The sequence below is a fragment of the Osmia bicornis genome, chromosome 15 (genome assembly GCF_907164935.1).
Source record: "Osmia bicornis bicornis chromosome 15, iOsmBic2.1, whole genome shotgun sequence".
NCBI lineage: Eukaryota > Metazoa > Arthropoda > Insecta > Hymenoptera > Megachilidae > Osmia > Osmia bicornis.
The window spans coordinates 2311941-2326676 of NC_060230.1; the positions used below are offsets into that span (position 1 = coordinate 2311941).

General features: G+C 36.7%; 1 protein-coding gene across 6 annotated transcripts in view; it reads left to right on the forward strand.

The window, feature by feature from the left end:
* Window positions 1-14736, forward strand: part of LOC114882850 (hemicentin-1-like) — a 212536-nt gene that overhangs the window by 46566 nt on the left and 151234 nt on the right. For all 6 annotated transcript variants that reach the window (XR_006830157.1, XR_006830155.1, XR_006830158.1 and 3 more), the window contains exon 2: window positions 14340-14469. Coding sequence is in view for 2 of the 6 variants with exons in the window: in XM_029199955.2 (XP_029055788.1) it covers window positions 14340-14469 (130 nt within the window). In the remaining 4 variants the exon portion in view is untranslated. The remainder of the gene's footprint in view (window positions 1-14339; window positions 14470-14736) is intronic.

Sequence of the window (14736 nt, forward strand, 5' to 3'; positions counted from 1 at the left end):
CACAGCATAATTTTTACTAAAATAAAAATGCTAATAATTAGCGTATCGCGGAAATTAGTATAGCTTGCTTTAAATAAAATTATACAGTCCAATTTTCGCAACAAAAGGCAATCTGAAAACGCTTAAAACGAGGCTAGTATTTTACGAAGTACCCCTTTTCAAATGGCAGGGAAGAATATGCAGACGGAAGTAGTTACTAGTTTATAGCAGCATGATTTCAGAATTTCATGACAACCGTATTTTTCTCGTAGCACCCGTAGTTTTGTCGATGAAATACTGGTTTACCCGTGGACACGAACGTGTACCCGTTCATTTCATTAAAAGGATGAAAATTGGATGAACGATGGGGAATGAAATTTAATTTTATACCCTGTATATATATTGTAATTCACATTAGCGTTGGAACATTACGTTATTACTGGCGTGTATTATTAAGGAATTTGCATGGCGCGTAATAATTTGTCCTTTTGTTCAGAGCAGGATCGTATTAAGATTTCTGGGGCCCGGGGTTATCGGATCTTTGAAGATTACCAAACTTGGTAATAATTATTAAATTAAAAATAAATTACTCGCTTAGAACCTGCATAAATTATATTTTTCAAGCTATGCAATAATTCATACTATGTTATTAGAAAATTTCATAGTTCATTGCTTGCTCATTTTATGAAAGTAAGGTAACGTTATTTAAAGTGGCCAGTGATTTGTCAGAAATGAAGGCAGTGCATGTATCAAAATGCGCCAAGGGATCTAGTTCCAGGGGTGATAAGACACGTAACCCGGGTGGTCCTACTATGAAGGAGAAATCTTTAAAGATGAACCGAACAGATACTATTCTGTCCTTTTTCCCAGGAGTCTGTGGTCTTACCTTTTGATCCCGGACATCCTTTCAGCAGGAGCGAATAATAAGTAATCGGATACAAAAGCACTCTCTGTGTGCTTTCAGCTAATGCTCAACAATGCGTCTGTAAAGTGGATCAGAATTAAAGTTAAACGAGTTCAGGGAGGTATTACAGGAATGATTTTAAATGTATTCAGTAAAAGTGAGGTGGTGAAAGAGTTAACAATTTTCATGATCTATATTTCAGTCCATTCAGCCCATTCATATTTAACATTAATTAGTCTTTCATTAACATGGGTATAAAATAATTTTTTGGTTTGTTTTTGGATTATCAAAAAAGAGTTGTCAAAATATATGGTTTTGACAATCTAGGCAAGGGTTTAGGTGTTGATCATCTTCACTCTGATAAGGAGACCCTTTCTTTATTGAAGAAGGGACCAATAACACTCACTTCTAGGAGGGTAGCTCGAAATTTCACCGACCATAATAGGGGAAGAAAACTAATTGAGATCGCTTTACCCGTACAGGGATCCTTCTCTTCGTATTATCTTTAGGTTAATCTTTTTTATCACGAATCACTTAATCTTCTACCATTTCTACTATTTGTTTTCAAGCTCTTCGTTAACCCACTGATTTATTAAAATTAACAATAATTTTTAGGATGAAAAGATTTCTAGAAAATTGAGAAAATTTTATTTATCAGATTTCAGCATGCAAAAAATTAATTAGTACATTAAATTATTGTACTTTTCCTTAGTGTTCATATAATTAGGAACGTGAATATGAATTATCTACTTCGTAGCCTCCTTTCTTTTTTATTACTATAAAATAATGTAATTGCATTTTAATTAATAATCTTAAGTACTTTGACTAAATTGAAGTGCACCAAACGTTAATTTAAAGGTACTTAAGTTCGTTAAGCTTTTAACACTCTTATCGTTCAAGAACTTATCCGCCTTTAATTATAAGCCAGCTTCAGAAATATAAGAATGGAATGTACGAACATTTTTTACAACGTGTTTCGTATTATTTACAATGTGAAAGAACGAGATACGAAGACGAAGAGACATACTTGAGGTATATTTAAAAATTGATGGTTGCAAACATTGCAAGGAATAAGGTAGAAAATTCGTCTTTGTCAACAGTTTCAAGGCAACGGAATATGCAATTTCTCATTGGAATACCTGACCTCTGGGATATATTCTCGATTTCCCTCGCAGCAAAGGGACGCTTGTCCCGGAAATCCTGCAGGAACCAGAGATTCGACTTCCTTCGAGGCACGGATAAAAGCGGAAGAGAGATTTCCTTACTGAGAATCGTTCGAGAGCCATCGTGTATTTCGACGATGGAGTTGAAGCACCCCCTCGTTTCTATAGCCGTTATGTATTTGATACAAGCGCTATTTGTCCTACGCAAATTTGATCCTGAGATAGACCGTACTCTTCAAACGTATCGAAATCGCAATTTTGAAATACTTTGTTTGCCTCGAGGTATATTGTCCAACATATATTTATTTTTTTTTTGTCATCGAGTTGGACGATATTTGAGAACGAGTTATATATACGAGTTGCAATTTTTCATTAATAATGGATGAAATTTCTCCGATGGATAACAACGTTCTGTGTATCGAAAAATTCTGTAGAAGATTAAAACACACAATACTCTTGAAAGATTAATACTTTAGAATACATATTTCATTTGATTTCAAATTTTTGGTAGATATTGAATATTATCGATTTATTAAAATTCAGTAGAAATTCATTAATGTGGATAAATTCTGTTCGGAGGAGAATTTTATAAAGTATCAATTTCTGAACTATCTGAAATTATCACACGATACATGAAAAGTTTAGAAGAAAACGGAGTAATGGTTGGTTGACCAACAGAAACTGTGAAAAGAGAAACAAGGGTGGTTGGTTAAGTAGATAAGATATTTGACGCGTTCAAGGGGAGAAAAGGCGAGCGAAGTGTAGTTGCCGAGGAAAAATAGTCGCTGGCTGTTTCCTCAACTTCTTCTTTTCAAGGGTGCAAGGCAAACGCGTAGACAGACGAAAGGAGGCCGAGGGGATGAAGTTGGCACGCGTCTGGCATACGGGACCTACCCGTTAAAACTTGCCAGAGTAGACATCAAATACTATTCTGTACACGGTTTTCACCCTCCTAGACGTATACCTGGTGTCTGCAAGAAATAGAAACAAAAATCGAAACTGTTGTGCAGGGAAAAGGTGAGAATGGACTGTGGGTTGGATGCTCCTTTAACAGGTTACTGAATCTTTGATGAGAGGATAACTCGAACCACGTTTTACCTGGGTTCCTGAGGTAAATGAGAATAAAAGTTCGTTATCTCCAAATTAGGATGGCGTGAAGAAAAATGAAACTTTAGCTGCTTGTTTGGCGTGTAATTAGCAGTTCACTGCTGTTCTCTGGGAAACTTCTTTTGCAATGGTGGTGTGAATAAAAATAATAGGAAAAAGTTAGAAATAATGTTGTTTGAATGTAATTTTTACAAAAACTATAAAATATTTTATCAGATTCTCTATATTTATTCTATTTTATTACTATGCATACACGATACTGTTTAAATAAATTTAATTAAACACGGGACACAGAATCGACGAGCAACCGTTCTATCTATTCCCATTCCATTTATTTTTCATTACATGCTACAACTAACCAGTTTAATTGATTTTGACTTGTATACTGAATTTATGCTGACATTTAACTTCTATGGCGGACCATTAATTTTATTACAAGCTCGTAACATTTAATACTTGCTATCATTTATGAATGAATTCCATTTTTGATCTCTAATAAAATTACTTTGCGTTAAATTAGTGCATATGAAATGGACGGTTTCGAAATACAGAAACTCTGACATGAAAGTATTGCAAAATTGCATTTAATATTATAGTTATTATCCATAATTTTCATCATATATATTCAATTTTTATTGATTTCAATCGATCATTGCTCGTTTATGATAATTGATCAAGTAATAAATTTTTAATTTCACATAATTACTATAGCTACCAATAAAATTAACAGATGTTTATGCAAATATATTTAAAATATTTTCTCTCTTCTTTAATTATGATTCTTAAATCTAAATTTTATTAAACCTCTGAGCTTCAATTTCAATGTTATATAACCAACATGAAAAAGTAGCATCACTAACGCATCCTATACCCATAAAATCTTCATGAAATCATTTAATTTCCGGAGAACCATCTCCGTTATAATATTCTCGGAAATCGTTTCTTGTATGTAAGTTTGGTCGCGCGAAAGAAAGCTAATCAGCAGGAAGCGTTCGAGATGGATCGAAACCTGCTACGCCCTTGAAAAATCGAGCATCATGAACGTCGACGTCTCGTACGGTATCCTCTTCGTTTTTCCACGCTCCGACCCGTAATTATTAGCCGTGACTTTTTCGCCACACCGACCAACAAAGTGATTTCGCCTTTCTCCGAGCCCTCGATAACGAGAGGCGAGCCTCTCGATAATTGCGCTACGCTCGGAACGACGTAATTACGAGCGTTCACCTTCTTTTTCTCGTGAGACGTTCGCAAATCGTATATACGATCCTGGTCCCTGTCCGAGATCGTCGTTGATCGATAAATCACTGCACTCACAGCAACGAAACCCAGCATCAGGCCCGAAGGAATCGTTTAAAGCCACCTGGCTTTATCTGCGTCCCTGATTATCGGGACAGTGTTCGTTCGCGAATCGGTTCGGTGTTGATAATACCTATCTGGAACCGTAAATTTGAATCTGCACCTTTTCGAAGCTGAATAAAAATTGCTTGCGTTGAGAATCGTTCGTGGGAAGCAGTGGTTCTTATTTCTAATTAGGCGAAAGAAGTAATTACGCAAAAATGTATACTGATTGAGAAATACATTTTAAAGATAGGACTGAAATTATTGGTGAGAATAGATTGTAAAATAATAATGTTTTGTTTAATATGCATCAGTCTGGTATGCAGAGTGTCCCTGAATATGAAGTATGAAATTATTAAGCCCGTCATTTTGATGGGTTTCGGTATATTTAGGTGTACTATATTTAGACGTACATGGGTGTCAACACATAGTTAAGTGGACAGTAACTGGATCATTTAAATTTAAAATTTACTACAGGAAGATTCTCTTGAAGCTTTTATAGCACAACTTTTGATAGAATATTTTGGGAAATTTGTATAAAATTTTAGATTGATTTTAAACTTTGACCCATTTAATTTGTGAATAAAAACTACACAGAATTTTGAAAATGTATTGCAAAAATATATAAATATTCATTAGAAATTAGAAATTGAAAAAAAAATAGTAAAAATGTGGGTGAAAATTTTCCAAAAATTTCAAATGAAATAAAAGATTTTTTAAGTAGAAGAATAATTTCAAATGAAATTAATGTATTTTGCGGAGATATAATAATTTTTTTTTAAACAAAAAATTTGATAAAAGGATTGAATCCTTTTTTATTCTTTCACTCACTTGCGGGTTTTTATATTTTTCCACCTTTTTTCCTCTTTTTTAAAATCACCACGTTTTGTTTCCAAACGACACGTCCGGCAATATATCGATATTTGAAATCACTTGTTCGTGAAAACGTGAACAGTCACGCTCCGGGAAAGCTTGACTGCTATTATTGCGAAATTTGAAGGACCGAGGCCATTCTTGGACCTCGAATTTGTCGATAGCACTTGAAAAAAAAAAAAAAAAACCGATTTGAATCCAATCACGAGTGAACAAAAAGTTTACCGTTTTACACTAATCGTTTAAAATATTCTTTATAATTTGTCAAGTATATCGGTATTAAATAAAAATCACTTGTGCTGAATATTATTTTACCAATTCTATGAAAATCTTTCATTTGTAAGTCTGGATCAAGATTAATCCAACTTTCGAACTGAGACAACAGCGAATAAAGTACCTATGGTCAGTTTGTATCCACACAAATTGTTATTTCATAAAAAGAAAATTATTCGCTTTTTCACCCTGAAAATGATGCAAAGGCGAATCGTGATCCTGTGTCCTGTGAAAGCCGTCAGTCGTAAAAAGCAGAAGGGCAGAGGGTTGTAAAAGAAAGGACGAGGTTCGATGGGTTTCATCATCGAACTTTTTTATCGGACCATAAAAGAAAATCGGTACATCTTGGAAACAAGTGCGATCGACACAGTAGGCTATTCAAGTGGAAATATTACGATTTATGGGAAAAAGTTCACCCTCCCGACACTTGGATCAGTTTGATCGATCGTTTTGTAGTTTTTTTAATTGAACGAGATGTACGTACTTCTATTGGTTACGGTAGTTTTATAATATTAAATTTCTAAATTTTACACTGTTCTTTTAAAAATTATACACTCAACTTTTCTAAGTTTCGGTCGCGATTGAGCCAAGTTTCTCTGTTCAAGAATTAAATGCCTCATTACCCGCATTAACATCAACTTCGTAATTCACAGTTGCGACAATTTATTACCAATTTAATCCTCATTCAAACTCGACAGTGACAGCGTGTCAAGCGCCTTAGTAAACAAACTTGTTCACCGGTCCTGAAATCCTCGTCTGCTTGTTACCCTGCGAAACTAATTGTAAGAAACGGCACGCATTCTGGCGAGTTTCTCGCAAATTTCGAAACACCACGCCGCGAAGAGATTAGGTTCTTCGCGCCAACTTTCATGCTCCAGTTGGTATCGAGGGAATCTGGAAACGCCGTTACTTAATTAAATTCGATAAAGCGTCCCGGCCTGTCCAGATCGGTCGTAAACCGTAAATTACGACGGCTTGTAAAACGAATCGACTTACGTGTCGATGGAGAGAAGAGGAGCACGCGTTAACACGCGGGGGCTCGTTTTTATTTCCCTCAACCCCGAAGGCTCGATTAATTCTTTCCCTTCCTTTCTTGTCTTCACGTGCCGTTTAATGCCTCCACGTTTCGTTATTTCTGAAGAAGCTCGCTAAACTCTCGCGTCATAGGTATAAATTCTTGTATAAATATCAGACGGGGCAGATGCGATCATAGATGGGCGAAGGTTTCGGGCAGGGCACGCACGCGTGTCGTAACTCATAAGGGAGATTAATGTCTCTGGTAGAACTGGAAAACTGTAAAGCTTCGCTACACAGCTATTCTGTTCTATACGAAAGCTGTTATGCGCGGAGGAAACTGACGCGAGAATCGTGATGCGACTGCGGAATGTCGTAAAGGAGAGCTTAAAGTATTCAGCTCGCTACCTTTTAGCGTTTCCACGGGAAATTCGAGCTTTCTTTATTGATAACCACCGCGGGGCCGTTTCGAAGCCGGGAAATCGTTTCCGGAAACGCTACCTCGCGAATAAAGCGATCAAGAGAGAACAATAGGCGATCGGTTTTGTCTTATTAAATAGCTGAATATTGGCACTTCGATCATTTACAAACATTATTTTATCAATTATATAAATATCAATGCCATTAAAATTATCGAGGCATTTTATTAAATAATTAATTATCTTTTGATGCTCTTTTAAGTGCATCAACTTCCGCGGGCTAATGAATAAAATTACTCCGAAGTGCGCAAGCATTCGCTATTGATGCGTAATTCAATGAAATAAACTGAAAAGGTTTCGGCATCAAAGAAGTCGGAGGAAAAAATATTGATCTCAGCTGTGCACGTAAATTGCACATTTCTCTGCGATCATCTACCTACTCAGATTCATTCGGGCTAATAACTCGTCTCCTTCCCCCGAATCTTCATCTACCATTACCGTCTTAGAATTCAGGGACACCCTATAGCCACCGTAGTCGTCGCGGTTTTATGGATTCCCTTTGACGATCCCTATCTCAGAATCAGATTATGTATATCACCGATTTAAATTACTAACTACGGGAAGTCGATTTTCAGCAAACTGTAACTAACAAAGCGCATGTTTTTTTCATTCATAATCGACTGGAATGTAAGTACGCCTACCTAATTACCGATGCTACTCGACAGTCGGCATGTACTTCTAGATGCACAGACGTCTGGTTATATCGCGGATTCTTTGAGAATTTTAATTTCAGCCACGTGTATGAGGTTAGCATTCATTTCTCTTGCTAAGGAATACGTATGCTGAAAGCCGGTTTTCCTTGAAAACACGTCGGGATAAATCCGTCGTAAAGTTAAATGATGTTTTCAAAACGTGAATTTACGTACCTTGCATTTCGAGGAACATTGAATCGAGTACTTCGTTGAATGGACTTCTTATTCGCTCTTTACGTTAATCTGGCTGTACAGTCGTTTGTGAAAGTAATGGAAGCTTGTTAGTTGTAACGTTTTGCTTCTTCAGATACTTATTAAATTTTATTTAATTCGGTAATTTGATTTGTAAGGATGGTACTCTCGATATTTGTAATTAGACGTCGAAAATTAACTGAGAAATAAAATACACGAACATGTTTGCTATAAAACTTATAGTGGATGCGCATAGATCCTTATTGTTAGACCGCAGAGAGCGTTTCGCTGGAATCCATACATGGATTTATAGACGAGAAAGGGTTAACCTACTTTATAACTACAATAGATTTAAAGGCTTAAGCTTACCAAGTTCATTAAGGTTTACTGTTGGACATATTGGATTTACTTTAGCAGGATTCAAATAAATTCCCGTAACATAACGTAATCTTTAACACTTTGTTACACTTTATCCTAATACCGATAAAAGTGACTGAAAATATTTATTGAAACAATTTTATCCGAATAAAATAATATTTAAAATTATTAATTGAAATAATAATTTTTCTAAAAAGAAAGAACTCCTTTATCATTGGAGAATGTAGTAGGAAGGAAATGATATTTGGCGACCAATGGAATCAATGGAACAAGGGAAACGAGGGAAACGATTAAAGCAGCCCCCATAACAAATGAAACATTCACGATTGAAATTTACGGGGAGTACGAGTAAGCTTGCAAGCACAGCTTTATTTACGCGAACTGGGTGCCTACTTCGCTCCATGGTAATTACTACGGCAATTACATCGCGATTTACAGTAATTACAACTTTTACTGGCTGAGCAGAACCCAAACTGTACCCCTCGTGCCACTCTATCCCAGCTTTCGCCATAAAAAGCTTTCTCGAGCACCAGTAGAAGCTATTAATCTACCTACTACGCTGCGGTCCACAATACATCTAGACTTAACTTAGAGAGTCGTCCTTGCTGGCAAGAGGATTTTTCTTCCAGGAACCGCTGTTTTAATAGTCCTCTTCATTTTTCTCCTACTAGGGAAGGAGGGAAGGGTCACCTTAAGAAACACACGAATCTACTTTTCCTTTCCCCATTTTCAATTTTACAATTTCTTTTCTTCTGAAGCGTATTTTCACGGTTCTATAAGTTAAATAAGTGTTCAATATATTTTGGGTATTCTGGCAATAATTAAATTCAATCAATGGTTACTAATTTAATTTTATTATAATCATTGTTGGTATATTTAAATATTCTTCCTGAACTTTCGAGCAATTAGTTGAATTCATTGATACAATTATTATATTATACAATGTTTCATTTATACGTGATTCATAATTTGCAGTGCATTTAACTGCATATGTGCACACGCGTGTTTAATTGAAACATTACTGCAATGTTTTCCACCGCATTTCAATAAATTCAGTTTTTCATTGGCAAAGAAATATTTTCTCGTATATTTCAATTATGAATGTTGCACTTTCATGAAGTTTTTATGAAAAAATTTTTCTGTGTAATTTGAATTGCAACGTTAGATTGAATGATATGAATTTGTTGATGTTAAGAATTCTTTTATGTACTACGTGCGTGCTGAATTTATGGAATATTTTATGCCAACGAATAATTGGAATTTCATGATAAATGGTAATCACTTTAATTTGTTCTAATTATAGCTTGTTTAACAACGTAGAAAAATTAATAACATGGTTCACCGTTCGAGGGGTAAATTCTTCTTCCAAATTTCACCCTGTTTCTTTAAATATTAGTTTCTCAATGAAAATCTAATTAAATACCAAATTGTAATTAAATATAATAGGTCTGAGTCACGATTCACCCAGCCACTGCCATTTGACGATTAATAAATACAAATTTCGTATAATTACCAGTTTAAAAAGTTTGATATCCTAATCACGAATACATGAGAGCAAGTAGTGAAAAGATTAAGCCCATTCGATTGACACGAGTCAACACGTCTCGCGGTGATTAGTTTATAAAAGCATCAATTGCCGTGACCAGATAGCAAAGTAATTTCAACTCACTTCAGAAACTGTACTGGCTGTCTAGTTTCCCGTTTGAGCGGATGTATAGCGTGCATCGTAATTTGTTCCTGTTGCCGAAGAATTCTGAACGCCCACGTCGTTCCCGGTACGGATCGATGCCGCGGCTCGCACGGTTCATAAATAACCTTTCTACGGGGAAAACGAATCCATCAACGGCCACGATCCTTAACTAGCCAATTCGAAATAACATCAAACGCGACGTAACGCCTTCTTTTCACTCGTCTCGTGACTGCTCGGGGGTTGGCAGCTTCTTAAATAAGTAATCTTTCCGTTTCTTCGAACGCGGGGGAGAGATTCTTGAATTTCCAGAATGATCGCCATCAGGCAAACTTAACCAACGAATCTTATTTATTCTTCTTTTTATCGAACAAGTACTGTTTAAACGCTTTTATTTATTCTTGCGTTTCGTGTTGCTGTTGTTCGTTATCGGTTTATGGAACACAGAATTATTCCCTTGCTCTTAAACTTTGCAAACGATGGTTCTTCTTTTCTTAGGTAATTATGAATCCGGTAATGATTTATTAAAATATAGATAGAACTTCTACTGCAATTAGTACTTTCGTTACTGAACAACTCGAGGTAGTTAGTTACCAAGCAGATGCCTATTTAATAGCTTGTAAGTAGAGCTTCTAATAGAAGAAAAATGGGAGTTGTTAGAAACAGGAAGTGTCTTTCAGCAGAGAATGTCGCTAACAAGCAACTTGGACCTGAAAGTTGCATCTTGGCAAAGTTACAATGTGTCAATCACTGTCCAGTTGAAAAAGCTAAATTCTGCAAATCTGAATTAGGATGTACCTGTTTATACAAGTATAGTGAAGAAGTCATTAAGAATAATTGTCCTATGTATAGACTCCAAACAATAGTGAAGAGTTTTGAAACGTAGCAAAACAGAAGTTGAATCTGTTCCAAATAACCACAAAAGCCCTATTTAACATGTTTAATACCAAAATGAAAATGTTGCTTAAAACTTTCTATAATTTTTTGAACAACGAATGAATGTATTTCGTCGTTCGCTTTTGCAACAGCTAAACCAAAGCTCCTTTCTCGAAACGTCGAGTTTATTTGTTGTAAAATTCGCGTCACGATTCAGAATCCAATACTATTGCGTTGCTCATTCAGCTGGCGTAATTTAAAGCCCATCAATTACAAAACCGTATTCCTTGGTTCGATTCGATCGATGGACGGAGGGGGGTAGGTGTACAGAGCGGGGGTAAGACAAATTATCCCACGTAGAGGTAATTAAGACCGCCCCACCCCTGGGAATCGAGGAATAAAAACGTCAAACGATTCTTAAGTCACGTTTAACCCCATCTAGATTTACGTCGCGATAGATCTTGTTTCCGTGTTAATTATTTCCTCGAGTGGTTGTTCGGCATGCAAGCTCGTTTTACGATAATGGCGGAACGAAGCGCAGCTATTAAGATAAACTGGTCAGCCGGTGTTCGAATGTCGTTCGTTATCTTTGCTTGTTCTATTAATTCGACTGTAAAGGTAGGACATTAATGGTGGAAGGGTCAAGGTTCAAAGTCGTAAAATTGTTAGAAGGGTAATCTGGTTTATAGTTGCTGCGAATGTCCGTTCTTTATAGATCAGGGATGGTTAACACCTCGGCGTTAATGGCTCTCTCCATGGTCCGCCATCCGAGGGTTGAATTACAGACTCTAGATTCTCTAACGTTTCATCTTTTTTTTTTTTTTTTTTTTTAGATGAACCTCGCTTGTTATACAGTTTATTGGATTTTAGAGATACTTGTATGATATCCTAACTACACGACCCTTACACTCGTGTACGCCACGTGACTCGTGCCAAGATTCCAGTAATTGAACCTGACTCGATTGCCGTTCTCGAACGCAGTCGATCAAGTATCGAATATCGGAGAAGTGAACTTCTCCGAGAGCAAGAGTGGCTCGACTTAATTATTTTTTCTTAAACATACAGGTCAAATACGAAGTTGCAACGAACCAATTAGTTCTTAGTTTTCCTCAAACTTCTGTTAATCTTACAGCAATTTTATTTCGAACACTCCTAATTACAGTAGACTCTTGATAACTTGCTGCAGACCCCTATCATTTGTTTTTAGCACATCATTTCTCAGGTACATGATTTGTTTGAGCATTCAATTGCTTTGGTGATTGGTAAAAATACTAACTTGTGGAGGACAATAGGCGGCTGCGAAAAGTTAACGAGCGGCAAGTTATCGAGAGTTCGGTAGGGAAGTTTTCATCTTTTTCTTTGCTTAAACTTTCCCTAATTAAAATACATTATAATTTAATGAGTTTTTTTCCGAATGAAAGGTAGTAGAATATAAAATGGCTAGGCTCATTACTTGAATCGATCAAGAAGGTCTTGCTAATGTATTACCATAAGGAAAAAACAAGCAGCTAGATCTATCAAACAGGTGTTTCAAGAAGCAGACTTGCAAATGTAAAATTTGCAAATGGTAAAAGGAAAAGGAAAATGCAATAGCAAAAAATATGTAAACCTGTGCATAAAAGATACATAAGCCTTGAATATGAAACTGGTGACAGCAATCTGAACTTAGATCTTTTTCAAAAACACGTATTAACTCATTTTGCAGCCTTAATTATTTATAATTAAATTTTAACTACACGATAGAAAGAAATTCTTTCTATAAAACAGTCCAGAGATGAAAATAGAGAAGAAGAAATAAAACTTGAAGAATTCTCTCTAACACCTAATATTTCATAGATATCACAGTAAATAGTTAAAAAGAAAATGAACCATACACCTTGCCACGAAAATAAATTTGTTCCAAGAAATAAAACACTGAATTTACCACTTCATACTCAAGTGCACCTACAATCCAGCCAACTTATCGCTGAGTTCATTTACTCTGGGGGATGAAATTTTTTGGTCCGTTCTGTGAGTTCACGTCGGAGAGACATCCGCAGTGACAAGTGTCACGCTCGCCTAGCGGGGAACAATTTCATTTACCACAGGGAGAAAAATGGTGGTTAAATTCCTCGAGTAGGTATAGTCATACATTATCCTGAGATCGAGAGAAGGGCGAAGAAATCTCCCCTGTGTATTCAGCCTAAGGATTAGAAAATTCCAAAAAACAGAAGACATCGACAAGATACTTTTGTGATTTTCAAGGAATCATTTTATAGCCTCGAGGGTTGCTTACCCTTTTAAGTAGAACTATTTTTTAGAATTTCATACATTGGAAGAATAATTTCTATAGGAACGATGTAAAACAAACAAAATGAAATTAAAATTATGGCTCTCTCCATGGTCCGCCGTCCCGAAATCCATATCTCCGGTAAACAAACAAGAGTTTCAGGAAGTAATTTTCCCGAAAGCGTTGTAACATATTACATAGTGTACGAGTGTGCCATTTCGTGTAAACTACCGACATTTGTCAGCCGAAGCGTCCGAACGAACTTTCCAACAGTTCATCTCCAGATGTTCGGATCCGTCTATCCATCCCGCGGCTGTGTCTCCGACTTGGAGGTCTCATTTCGAAAGTTACAGTGAAGTATCAGCGTCTCCAGGCTCGAGATGGAAATCAGTGGAAATCGAGGGCTGTTGCGATTGGCCAGGGAATCACGAAGGTAACAGAAGGGGAGGGGTTGATCGATGAGATCCATGGGAACGATCGGTCATCGAGGGTCCTTGGAAGGATCGTTGATTTTCGTTGACTACCGCGTCAGCAGTGAAAGACAAGGGGTGTGCTCGCGGGTGTGTACGTCAGCGAGTAGCTCGTTAAAACGTGATAACTCCATCTACATGTAAATCTAATCGGTTAGACGGGGCCGTTAGGGCATCAAAACCCCCGTTAACCACAGTCTACACCATCAGCCGGCAAGACGACTTGGCGGTGAACGACTTAAGCTTGCTTGGAAAGCCACGACATTAACCGTCAGCGCGTACGTCACCGCTAAATTCTCCTGTAATGAGACCTAATTCCGAAGGATGTCTTTGTGACTCCTGTAAAGCACCTCGGCTCCGTCTCCGAAGGGATTCTTGTTCGCTTCTGAAACCACTTTACCGACGAACGAATGTGGTTAATTATTGCTCGCTCTAACTACCCCTTATCATTTCATCCGTACGTTACCGTTGGATAATTCGCACGTTTAGCGTAATCGATTAATCTGCTTGTTATTTTTAATGTTCGATATTACAGAAAAAATCACAATCACTTCTTTATATCAGAATATTGTGATTAATTTTAAGATAAAATATGTCGGTTTTTATGATTTATTATTAACACTTAATTTTTTGCTTATTTTGCAGTTCCAATGGTTACCGTTAGCGGAGTAGTGGGAAAGAAAGTGCAGCTACCTTGTGACATTCGTTCCGCTGAAAACGACAACGTCAGCATGGTGCTTTGGTACAAAGAAGGAGAGGGAGAACCCATCTACAGGTAAACTGTCAAACCTTTATTACACCTTTATATACGACATATTCCGCTACAAAAGAGAAGGAGCTAAATCTCTTTGACCTGTCGAGATTTTGCACGAGATCCTTTTACGTGACAGGAGTTTCGTGTAAAATACAAACACGAATATACACTTCTAGCCAAATTGCGTTACCATAATATAATTGTGTGATTCGATATTATAAGACAAGTGGTTAAATATCCTGGATATTCGATAAATCGTTGCATAAAAGCCAGCGAATCGAGAAGTTA